The 11,577-nt window shown below is 41.7% G+C and overlaps 1 protein-coding gene across 3 annotated transcripts in view; it reads right to left on the reverse strand.

Annotated features, from left to right (window-relative positions):
* PIEZO2 (piezo type mechanosensitive ion channel component 2) overlaps window positions 1-10,948 on the reverse strand; it is a 429,456-nt gene extending 418,508 nt beyond the window's left edge. For all 3 annotated transcript variants that reach the window (XM_054019895.1, XM_054019894.1, XM_054019896.1), the window contains exon 1: window positions 10,142-10,948. In XM_054019895.1, coding sequence (XP_053875870.1) covers window positions 10,142-10,205 — 64 coding nt within the window. In that variant the 5' untranslated portion in view covers window positions 10,206-10,948. The remainder of the gene's footprint in view (window positions 1-10,141) is intronic.
* Between the last annotated feature and the right edge of the window lie 629 nt (window positions 10,949-11,577).

Below are 11,577 nucleotides of genomic sequence, written 5' to 3' on the forward strand. Positions count from 1 at the left end.
ATCTTAAATGTTCTATGGTATGTGTTTAACAGTAATGTATTAAGAGACATTTAATAAAATCAAAAATATAAACTACTATATCTGTGCAAGTTGGCAGCTTAACATAATTCAGCTTTTTCATTTTCTAATTTTTGAATGCTCAAAATCACAACCAGATTCATATGAAAGAAAGACCAATCCCCAGCACCTGGTGCCCTTAGCACCAGAATGAGGCAAGTTCCACCTACCACTGGGCTATAAGAAATCATTTTTGGGTGGGTCTCTCTCTCAATCTGTCCTGTTGAACCTGCTCCACTTGGTGTGAAATCCTTAAAAAGTCACCGAGCCAGACAGCAAGAGAGAGAGAATGGCTATTGACCAGTGACTAGGACATTCATCTGGGAGGTGGGACTCCTGAGTTGAAATCTCTGTTCTGAATCAGGCAGAGGAGGGATTTTTTTTTTTTTACCCCAGTCTCCTATATCCAGTGAGTGCTTTAAGCACTGGCATGAGGGGGCACCAACAACAACTTTCCCTATTTTTTTCTTCAGAAGAGACTGACGTGACTTAGACACATAACTCCACAAGAAAGGAGCTATGACCCAGACAGAGAGAGGTGCCCCCCTCTGGACCAAAGTTAGGCACCTAACTCCCTGTAAAGGACAGGGCTTAGACCACACCTTTCTCCTCAGCATTCCCTATTAGCTAGCATAGGCAGCTCTGCGCTTACTATTCTGGCTTCTATGCATCTTTTTAAGGCACTCCTCCCCCTGTGTTGTATTGAGAGCCTATGCGCCTAACTCAGGATTGTGAATTCTACTAGGTAGCAGGGCACCTAGAAGTTAGTGCCCCTTACAAACCTGCCAACAGTTCTAGGTTTCATGGGACTGTCCTGCTTTGACCCCCAGAGTCCTCCATCCTTGTTGAAGTGAACATTTTCCACATTTGGGGCCACCCAGGGGTAGGGGGGGCAGAAGGGGCAGTTTGCCCTTAGGCCCATTTAAGTGGACCCCCAAATTAAGTGGCATTTGGCTGTGCAACCTCATACACTAGGTTGCAACCCTTCAGGTTTGACCTGTCCACCCCTCGATCTCCATCTACAGAGGGGCAGACAGGCCAAACCTGAGTGACACTGCATTCTGCTTTATCCACGTAAAATGTTGGGAGCTACGCCCCTATGAATCTAGCCTGTAGACTACTAGTCTAGACTACTGCATGGTATGCCAGAGGTTACTTCCTTCTCAGTAAAAGGAAGAGAGCCAAGCATTTCAGCCTCACAAAGACCTGTTGTTACCATGAAGGAAGGCAGAGGAGAAATTGGAGCTCAAACATACACAACTTTATGCCTGAAAAATGTTTTAATACCCAACATTTGTCATAAGGAAGGAGGGTATTCTTTGAAATCTCCCTCAGAGAAGATCCAAATAACTGATATTCTCTACTGATAATCTTTTTTAGCACTGCCAACACTTCTGGGGTATTTTCCTACTTTTGCCAGCATCTGCTATTCATCTGCTTCAACAAATGACCCAGCCTGGCTGCCCTATGAAATGATGATTTTAGTGCTGTAGTAGTTCAGAGTGTTGAACTCTATCCACCAGCTGTTAACTTACAGGGTTTTTTTGTGTGACTCAGATAGTTGGAATTATAGCAGACATTTTCAATAGTATATAGAAATGGACCCCAGCATGAGGGGGTCTAACTACAGCTATATTAATAGTACTATTATTTTCATCCACCCACCACAAGAAAACAGTGAATTATCTGTTTCCAAAATATGCAGAGCTCTGCCCTGTCACGCTGTGCATTGCTTGCTCTGATACATAGATAATCAGAATACAGTCTATATTTGCTGCTTGTAATTTAAATGCAGAGAACAAGAGTCCTGTGCATAAGTAAAAGTGAAGTCTCTACAGAACTATAGCCCACAATCTATTGTGGGAGTTTAGGTTCTAAACAGGTCTGACCAATGTATTTATGCCTGAGAGCTCAAGTATTGATAAACAAATGGATTTTTATAGTTCCATTCAATTCGGAAGGTCACTCCTCCCCATTTTTATTTGCGTTGGTGTACAGTGTGCAAAATAAAAAGCCAAATTCAACCTTCGACAAATGTGAACAGAGGAAAGAGAACAACAGAACTAATTTGTGCCCAGATCATCAACTGTTTTTAGCTTTCCCACGGATTTCATTCTCAGTTTAATCTCATGCATGGAGCAATTCAACTTGCTTGCAAACTCCAAAGTTTTTCCTAAATCTTGTTAAGTGATTGACAGGATCTACTTGGCCTGTTTTAATCTTCTAAGTGAGAGGGAAGTTGGGTATAATTTATTAAATATTTAGGGATTAATAACTATGGTGTGTGTAGCAATGTAAATGTAAGGGAGATGTAATGATTCTATCATCTGTGTGTTCTGCACCTTTAAATGAAAGGAGTCTCCTGGCCTGTCTGCTGGGAGGCAATTGTGGTGTTTAGATGCTGCTGTAATTATTAGAACTGGGAGCACTGGCTGTTAGGAATCTGAAAGGACAGGAAACAGGAAGGAGGGGGGAGGAGTTGAGGAGGCTGAGTGAGAGTTACAAAGGGTACAGCTGCAGCTGGGTAAAGAGGTTTCCACTGTAAAAATAAAGTTCTGTTGAAGCTTGTTAGTACCTTGCCTGGCTGATACAACAGCAATGTTGTGAGCAAATTCAAGACGACTGTTATATCACAACCACCTACTATACTCCTTGCATGGATATTTTGTTAGTTTTTCTTATGTTTGGATTTTCATTACTCTAAAATAAAAATAACGCAGATTTAAAGCAATTTTGCTCTTTCCATAGTGCTGGAGAAATACTGCTCCAGCAAGGCTACAGAAATATACATTTCTTCCCATTGCTAGCTTAATCCAAGACCTGAACCTGGTCCCCTTGAAATCAATGACAAAACTCCCATTGATGTAATTGAAGCAGGATTAGCCCCATTGGTGTTGAAACAAAAAACAAAAACATTTTAGGGTCTCGCATGCAGTTTGGCTGAAGTGGCTCCTCAGTGTCGTATCTTTCTTACGCTACTTAAGTTCCTAAATATTTTTTGTTGATCTGATGAATACATTTTTATGGGTGTGCTGGGAAAAACCCAAGAGTACGTTTTAAAGTGTTACAAGAAGACTATGTTAAAGAAGGGGTTACGTGGAAGGTATGTGTATACTGTCAAGCTGAGTTTTTATATTGGCATCCATCACCAGACAATGCGAGCACTTCCCAACAATAAAAAGAATGACAATTATGTCTCTCTCTTCCCAGCCATTCCTTGGTACATCAAAGATCATTTTATTGCCATTATGTGTCATTGTAAGGACAATAAAATGAATCGTTCTTTTCTTAATATCTGGATTTTTCTTTACCAAGGTGACTATGGAATAACCAGCAGTGCTATCATTTTCACAATTTAAAGTTCACTGTAGCTTTGAAATATTTTGTCATTATCTTCACAGCATGTCATCACTGACATCATCTTAACATCATAACTATGATGCTATGAACAGTAATGCACAAGAACTGTTTTGCAATCATCTTGACTTTTTAATATTACCTTCACAGGTTTGCATTATAAATAATTTTATCTTCAAAGCATAACATACCGTACCATCCAATTTTCAACAACTATTCTCATTGAAAGTAGTGGGAAGTACTGTTTGAAAATCAATGGCATGACCTAGCCCATTGTCTCCATAGACTTGCCTCAATTGTATTAAAATGTTCTAGACTGTTATTCTCCATACTTCCTTTAGGGTAACCCAAGGGGTAATAAATAGATGGTCTCATAAGGGATTGTTGTATTCTGAAGCACTTTTTAGCACAGACTACTAAATAATTTTAGCAACTACTGGAACAATATGAATAGCTCAATAGTGACTTGATCTATGTGGCTCCCTTCGCTTCATTTTGCTTTAATGACATGGGATAAAATTTGCAAGACTGCCTAGGGGATTTAGGAATTTAAGTCCCATTTTCAGAGGCGACATGTCCCATTGTCAATGTTCCTAAGTCACTTCTGAAAACAGGATTTAAGCACTTTTGAAAAAGTTACCCATAATGTTATCTTCACATATTGAAGAAATCATCTTCAAGAGATCATTATGAGGAGTCTCCATCATTATTTGAATGAAGAATGAGAATTGTAACAAAATTGTGGAACGTAATTCATATTAATTAGAGGGGAAACTCCTGAAGTTCAGAGTTTTGGTTTGGATAAACAACCAAAAATGCCTAACTGAAAAAAATCTGAACCTCTTGGGTTTACAAAAACTGACAGAATGATTTACAGTCATTCTTGCTTTTGGTCATGCCAATAATATCACAAACACTGACATCCTAGCAGCTTTTCAGAGACTTACACTTTTCATCCTGACCAGAACTCAAAAGTGTAGAATTATAATTTATCCAAAATTATTCAGCCACATCTAACATATTATTTTAGAGAGAGAGAGAGAGAGCGCGCGCGCGAGCATGTGAGCGAGCAAGGACACGCACCTAATCCCACAGAATTAGCTAAAACCAAAGAAAGCTGATCTCTCTAAGTAAATTGCTTCAGCATCCCACTGGAAATCAGATTATTTTATTTTCTACAAAACTAATTAAGTGTGCACAAAGTAAAGCAATTGGAAGCAGAAATAGCTAAAATTGTGGTTTACCTCACTCTGTATCAATTTTGTGGTTTTTAGACTTTGAGATGTTTTAGACAAATTAATTAGCCTGAGGTTAATTTCATAATTAGCCTCTTAAAAATTCTGAGGTCTTACTGCAGAGAGAGAGAGAGAAACACAACATTCTGCATATAACAAATTAACTTTAATATAAAACAACCATTTTATGCTGATTCCAAGATAGTTGGCAGCATTAAACAATTACGCATTTTCTATGCCAATGCCACGGGTTCTCGTTTTCCTTTTCCTGATTATTTTTAAACACTAGTAAATTATACAATAAAGTAGGATATGAATGGTCTCTTACTATAGAATATTGCACTTAACTGTGAGAAAAGTTTGAAATCCGTGGGATTACAATGAGATCTTGTATCCAAATCATTTGTGCCATACTATATACGGAAGTGTTGCAACACTTCACAGGCCAAAGCAATATTATGGAAAATTAGTAGTGACACACAGATACGGTTGCATCAGAGGTTTCACTGTCCAAAAAAAAACTTTCATTTTCATCTTTGAGATTCTTGTCTTTAATAGATACTTATTAGATACAAAATTCTCAAGACAAACAAATGAAATAAATACTATTATATACAAATCACCAACTCTTTAAAAAAACAAAAAACAAAAAAAACAAGAAAACCCACAGGTTATTCTTTTCCCCTGAACATGTTTGGATTTATGTGCACAGTGCAACTCACTGGTTTTGGCATTGCTGTCCTTGCCCCAAAAATACTAATTACACTAATACATAATACTATTTAATATATGGGAGATACTCAAACATTGCAGCAGTGTATATACACACTTTAAAAAAGTAAAGTTAGATAACACTATTTTTTCAACTTAATATACAAATGTTTACTTTTAAATATATAATCACTAACAATTTGGTGCAGCTGTTATGTTATTTCCTCAATCTATTTAGATTACATATATCACTGTCAAAAATTCAATCAGATAAGCAAGTTTCACACTACTCTGCTATGGTGAAAAAAAATAAATAAATCCAGCTTATCTAACCATGAAACAGTTAAATATTGATTATTAAGAGAAACTATTTTCCTCCTTTTTGCATAACTGTGGTACAAGTACTGCTTAGATGGGGCTAGGTGGCACAGTGAGTCACAGCACACTAGTGCTTCAACTGCAGACGTGTAGGTTAAAAAGTCTGTTTTAAGGCACACAAGTGAGCATCACTTTGGCATTAGAACTCTAATTGTCCATTATCCAGAAACCACTATAAGCTTCCTCGTGGTTGGGAACAGATGGTGGCCTTTGCTCATGAACAGGTGAGTATTAGTGTGGTGAAATGAATTTGACCTGTACTGGCAGATTCTCATTTTTATGAGAAATGCAAGCTCACTTAATAAACATTAAAACATGCACATAACATAATAGATCTAGCTAATACACCAAGCTAGTATCCTATTTAATGTACTTCCTCATCTCCAACTGAGCAAGATCACTGGATCCAAGAACTGGGATCTAAAGCTTTCCATTACCTGAAATCCAAAAATCATGCCTTACATTTTGATTTGGACATTTTCCCCTTGCAGTTGAATGAGATATATAACTATTAGAACTTCTCATGACAGTGTCAATTCACATCTGTTGAGATACTGCTATGATAGTAAGGCACCTCTACATTACAAGCCACTAAAAATCATGATGGCAAAATGATTCGGAGACAAATCTATTCAGAACACATGATGCAAAGAGGATAGCAAAAAGAGACCAACACAAGTAAGCACTTGATAGAAAGACAATGTCATCATTTCAATGCTAGGGTTAATGTTACAGTGTCAGAATGGCTGCTCTGTGCATATATTAAGTCTCCATTACTACATCAGTTTATTCCTCTCCCCCACACTTTCAGTATAACTTTTCTGCAAGTTCCTCTTTTGCGCTCCAAGGATCACTAGTATATACCACACATAAGTGAGGCCACCTCTCAGTCTTAAAGATATTCTCCAAAGACTATCATATCAGTTTGAGATATGTGTACATACACATTTCTAACATTATCTACAGCTAATATATAGAAGTAAGGGAAATGTGTGCATATTTCACTGAGGTCTTTGAGGTTGTCTTGACTAAGCAGGAAGATCTCAAAGACAGGATTGGCCCTTGAGCAGCTGTGGCCCTCTGTGAACATTGAAACAGATGATTACATGGCTGATTCTCTAGTGCCTTGTGCCATATGTAAACATGTACATGTATGCAAAGGGAAGTGAATGTCAAAACCAGTTTGAACAAGGAGAAGTCCTTGTGGTACCTTAGAGACTAACAAATAGTCTAAGATACTACAAGGACTTCTCCTGGTTTTTGCTGATACACACTAACACAGCTAAACCTCTGAAACCTAAAACCAGTTTGGTTACATCTTACACCCACTTTTCACCCGTATGAAGGACAGCAGTAGGTGGGAGGCAGTGGAAACCCAGGCCCTAGTGGGTGGGTGGGGAGGGTGTTTAGCACCAAGGGAGTTGGAGGCCTAAGGCTCCCCTCGCTCATAGATCAGATGAAGCCCAGTTGTGATCTAGCTGATACTGTGGTGAGGAGTAAAAATAGTGCACTTCGTGGCAGAATTTGAAACCTTCACCATTAGTCAGAGGAAGGGCATGGGAGGGGGAATCCCTTATTCTTCTGAAAAGGAGTGCTTTGCTTCAGGTGCATTTAAGACCACATTTCCTAGATATAAAATAAAATAATAAAACCAGCTCCCAATAGCAGGTAGCTCTGTGCGATCCCCCTGTTGACAAGACGCAGGGAAAGCTGCCTGAATGTTTGATTCACGAGGCTTCGGGAGGATCGGGCGCTGGAACCCATCCACTAACCTTGAGGAGGAGCTCATCTCGCTGTTTGAACTGTTGCTGGCCCAATACTTGGGACCGGCTCCGCTGAGCAACCAGAACAATTAGCGGGAAAGTCTGAGGAGTTCCATATTATCGGGATTCACTAAGTCCGGAGAGGGGGGCTGCAGGGACCCCGTGGCGGAAGAAGTCTGGGGCTGCACCTGCTCGGCTCAGTTCCCTGCATCGTCCCCTGCCCCAGACTCACTACTCCCTGTCGGAGCACAGGCCGCTCCCACTGCAATGGGAAATGAAAAGGGGGTGGAGGGGTGTAGTACTGGCTGGGCAAAGCTGCTACCCTACGGCAGGTTTCTCCGGCGAGCCCACCTCGCTACCTGCCAGGCCGGTAGGGGTGGAACAAGGGGCTGACTCCGAGAAGAGCCATAGCTACGCAGCTGATTGGGGTGTTAATTGCCGGGGGATTCGTTACACCTGTTTAACCCATTAACCTCGGAGGATTAGAACCTCCTGGGAGGCACGGAGAGATCAGCCCCTTAGTCCCGAGGGAGACTCAGCTGGGGGACAGGCGGGGGATTGTCAGCTGTGGACCCCGCCCCTCTCTTCCAGCCACTGGGACACAAACCGGGAGCTCGTCCAGAGGCAACTGAGTCCAGCGCAAAAGCTGCCCCCGCGCGCGCCTTGGGCAGCAGCGAACCCCCGGGAGCCTTCCTCGGCCGCGCAGCTCGCGCCTGCTGCAGGCAGGGAAGCTGCGTCGAGGTGTCTTTTGCTCCGCTAAAGCGGGGGGCAGCTGCCTACAAGCGCCCCTGTTCTCCTCGGGGTCGTGTTGGGGAGTTCTCTCTCTCTCTCTCATCTACCGCTCTGGATCGTCCGGGGCGTGGTTGTATTTGGACACTTTGTCAGAGGCTGTCAGGGGACCTGCCATGTAGTGGTGCTGGAGTGGGGTAATTGTCTTTTTCTAACAGTCTGTCTCCTGTCCCTCCACCCCCTTTGAAAACATATCCAATGCGTTTAGGAAAGCACAAAGCGGTCTGAGTGCTACGGCATCTCTCCGAGCTATGAACTTCCAACGATTTACCCCCATCCTCAGTTATGAGGAGGTGTTTTAACAGATCCCATAGGACACTCCAGAGTTACAGTACTGTGCAAAACGTCTCAGTCCCCCCTCACCTGTATCTTTAGAGCAGGACATTAAAGCCTTCCTTCTAGTGCCCTAGTCAGATGTGCCCGTGCCTCATGATCGCACAGCTAGCAAAAAAGGTAAAACAAGCGACTGCCTCTCAGATCCACACTGAACTTTAGAAAACAAGCTGTTCACGTCCTGCTGTTAGACATAATTCTTCAAAACGCGGCGGATGGGTAATTGCAAAGCTCCGGGCTGTGTAGAATGCTACATTACCTTTGAAACGTGTTCTACTCATACCTTAAATGGATTTATCCCAGCCTCTATAAATCTCTCTCTGTTGTGGGCAAAATACAGTAAAATATTCAAGAGACCATTGATAATACTGAAGTGCATTTTTGGTATGAATACCACCAAAATCCTGGTGACCCTTTAGTCCCACTATATTTTTTGTAGTTTAAATAAAATTTATCGCATACATTTAGGCAATTGATATTAAGTTAATTGATGAAGGCTAAATCAAAACACCATTTCCGAGATTTGTTTCACTCATTAACTCGTCCTTGGTTTATCATCTTAAATCTCTCTCTTTCGGTAGAACTGAAAAAGCTAACCTCAATCTATCTAAATCGTGAGTTTATTCAAAGTTTTATTTGCAAATGAAGAGGAGGACACGGATTAACACTAACCCATCCACCAATGACTGTTCATTACAGTTCTAAATCCCAAAATGAATTATTTTTAGGTAGCTGCCTGTTAGTAAAATGATTTAATAATTAAACTATCAGAAAATATTAAAAACAAATTAGTCATTTACCTCTATCTCAAACATCAATTCCTGTTATTTTAAATCTAAAAATAATTTATTTTTTCAAAGCATCCTGAATTCAACAAAAAGGAAAGTATAAAATGCCCAGAACGAGAAAATATTATCTTGTTAATATTTCTTGCACCGTCTGTTGGGATGCAGAAGGAAAGTAGAGATTTTTATACACTAGACTTTTCGAGTAAAATGATACAAGGTTATGTAAAGATCTGTGCAAATCGAAGAGTACTGCACAGTATTTCACTTAAACCAGTTCAGTGCCAGTGATACAGCCACGATTATTATCCTCGCATATTGCATGAAATCAAATACACGTGGGGTATCTTGAATTAGTTGTAAACTGGCTCTAGACTATCCACTAGGAAATGTAAATTAGGTGTCAATGAGCTGCAAACATGGAAGTTTGTGGGGAAAACAAAAAGTAATTCCAGAATCAACAACATTAAAAAAAAAGGCAGAGGGGATTTCTGAAGCCCATGCATAGTGCATCTTAAATAAAAAGAGGAGGTAATATACGGATTGCTGCATCTCTAGAACAACGATTGCTAAAGAAACATTATTTCACTTTGAAGGTAAGGCGTTCAGAAAAGTAAAGCAGGTTTACAACGATATGGATACCTTTGGAGTAGCTGCGGATAAGAACAACAATTTAAAATTAACGCCCTCTCCCCCCCCCTCCCACCCCCCATGCAAGCCAAAATTCACGTACCAGCTACTAGACATATTGGAAGTAGCAATCTGAAGATCAATCCACACACCACTTCTGTTGCCATTGCTTGAAGTTCTGACTAGTTCGAGTCTTGATTAAATAAATGAGAACAATATTTGCTTGTTGTTACGACAGGTACCACTTCATAACTTTTAGGTCCACCCTTGCACAGCGCTAATGCACTTTAGCATTGTCTTTCACCGGATTTTCTCACAAGTCCCTTAACATCTTTGGAAGAGCCCATTAAATCCCGAAGCAGCTGGATTTCTGGTGACTTCAGTTGCAAGACGCACGGTTTCTTGGAGGAGATTTTTTTTCTTTTTCTTACTGGAGAACCATTTTGTTGTGCCCCACATCAAGAAAGGAGAACCAGCATTTTAAAATTAAATCGCACTCGATCGATTCTGTTATATACCAAAGGCTTTGCTCTCTCTCTCGCTCGCTCTCTGTTTATATATCCGAGGAGTGGTGTGAGTCACGATTCACCGATTCCCAGACACACTGAGGACTCCAGCCACTTTCTTCCAGCTTCTGGCCCGTAGGACCCAGCTTGTGGTACACTGAGCAAAATCATCCCAAGCTGCTAGGTTGCTGGCATTTTGCATCCTTCTAAAACGACTTGCATGCTCCCCTCCGCTGGTGCGGCGGCCAGAGCGCTGTAGGTGGCAGAGGGGGAAGTAGACCGCCTCTCCCGTTCCTGCTGCGCCTGCTGTCTGCCTTGCTGCCCCTCACCGACGCTCAGACACAGCTGCAGCAGTGCTCTTTGCCCACACTTCTCCACCTCAATGAAAACTTTGCGAGGCCCCGCCCCTGCGGGGATCAGGCCGGCGGAGCAGGAGAGGTTTGCTCCAATAGGAACAGGCGTGTGGGGCAAGTCTCGCTCCGACACGGAGCTCGACTAGAGGCATAGCAAAGGCAGCTCGCTGCGGGCGTGCCAGCTGCAAGCCGGGGATCTAGAGCCTGGTTACTCTGCGCCGCCGATCTCCTCTCTCCACCTCCCTCTGCTCACGTCACCTGTGCTCGCTTCTCCTTCAGTGTCATTTTGAAGACACCTTAGATGTGTGGCTCCCGGCGAGATTAATCATACAGGTCCCAGCCACACAACCACAGGAGGCTCCAGCAGGAAGGTCTGCGCTCCGAGATGCATTTTAAAAACTAAGGACAAGTTTGTCACAGGCAACAGTAGTTTGGTTTATTTATTCCGGGGACTACCGTGCATTCTTTACTGAAGCAAAAGCCGTATAGACTGCAGCAGGAGTTATTCTTGAGTTCGGAAGGCAAGATGGTGTTCTCAAGGAAGAAATATAAATTTAAAACATCCCTAATGTAAAGGGACACTGGGATACACACAAATATACATAAATGCTGGAACTAGAGGTGCAGGGGGCGCTGAGCACCCTCTAGTTTGAAGTGGTTTCCATTATACACAGGGTTTA

Source organism: Malaclemys terrapin, chromosome 2 (assembly GCF_027887155.1).
Source record: "Malaclemys terrapin pileata isolate rMalTer1 chromosome 2, rMalTer1.hap1, whole genome shotgun sequence".
Lineage (NCBI taxonomy): Eukaryota > Metazoa > Chordata > Testudines > Emydidae > Malaclemys > Malaclemys terrapin.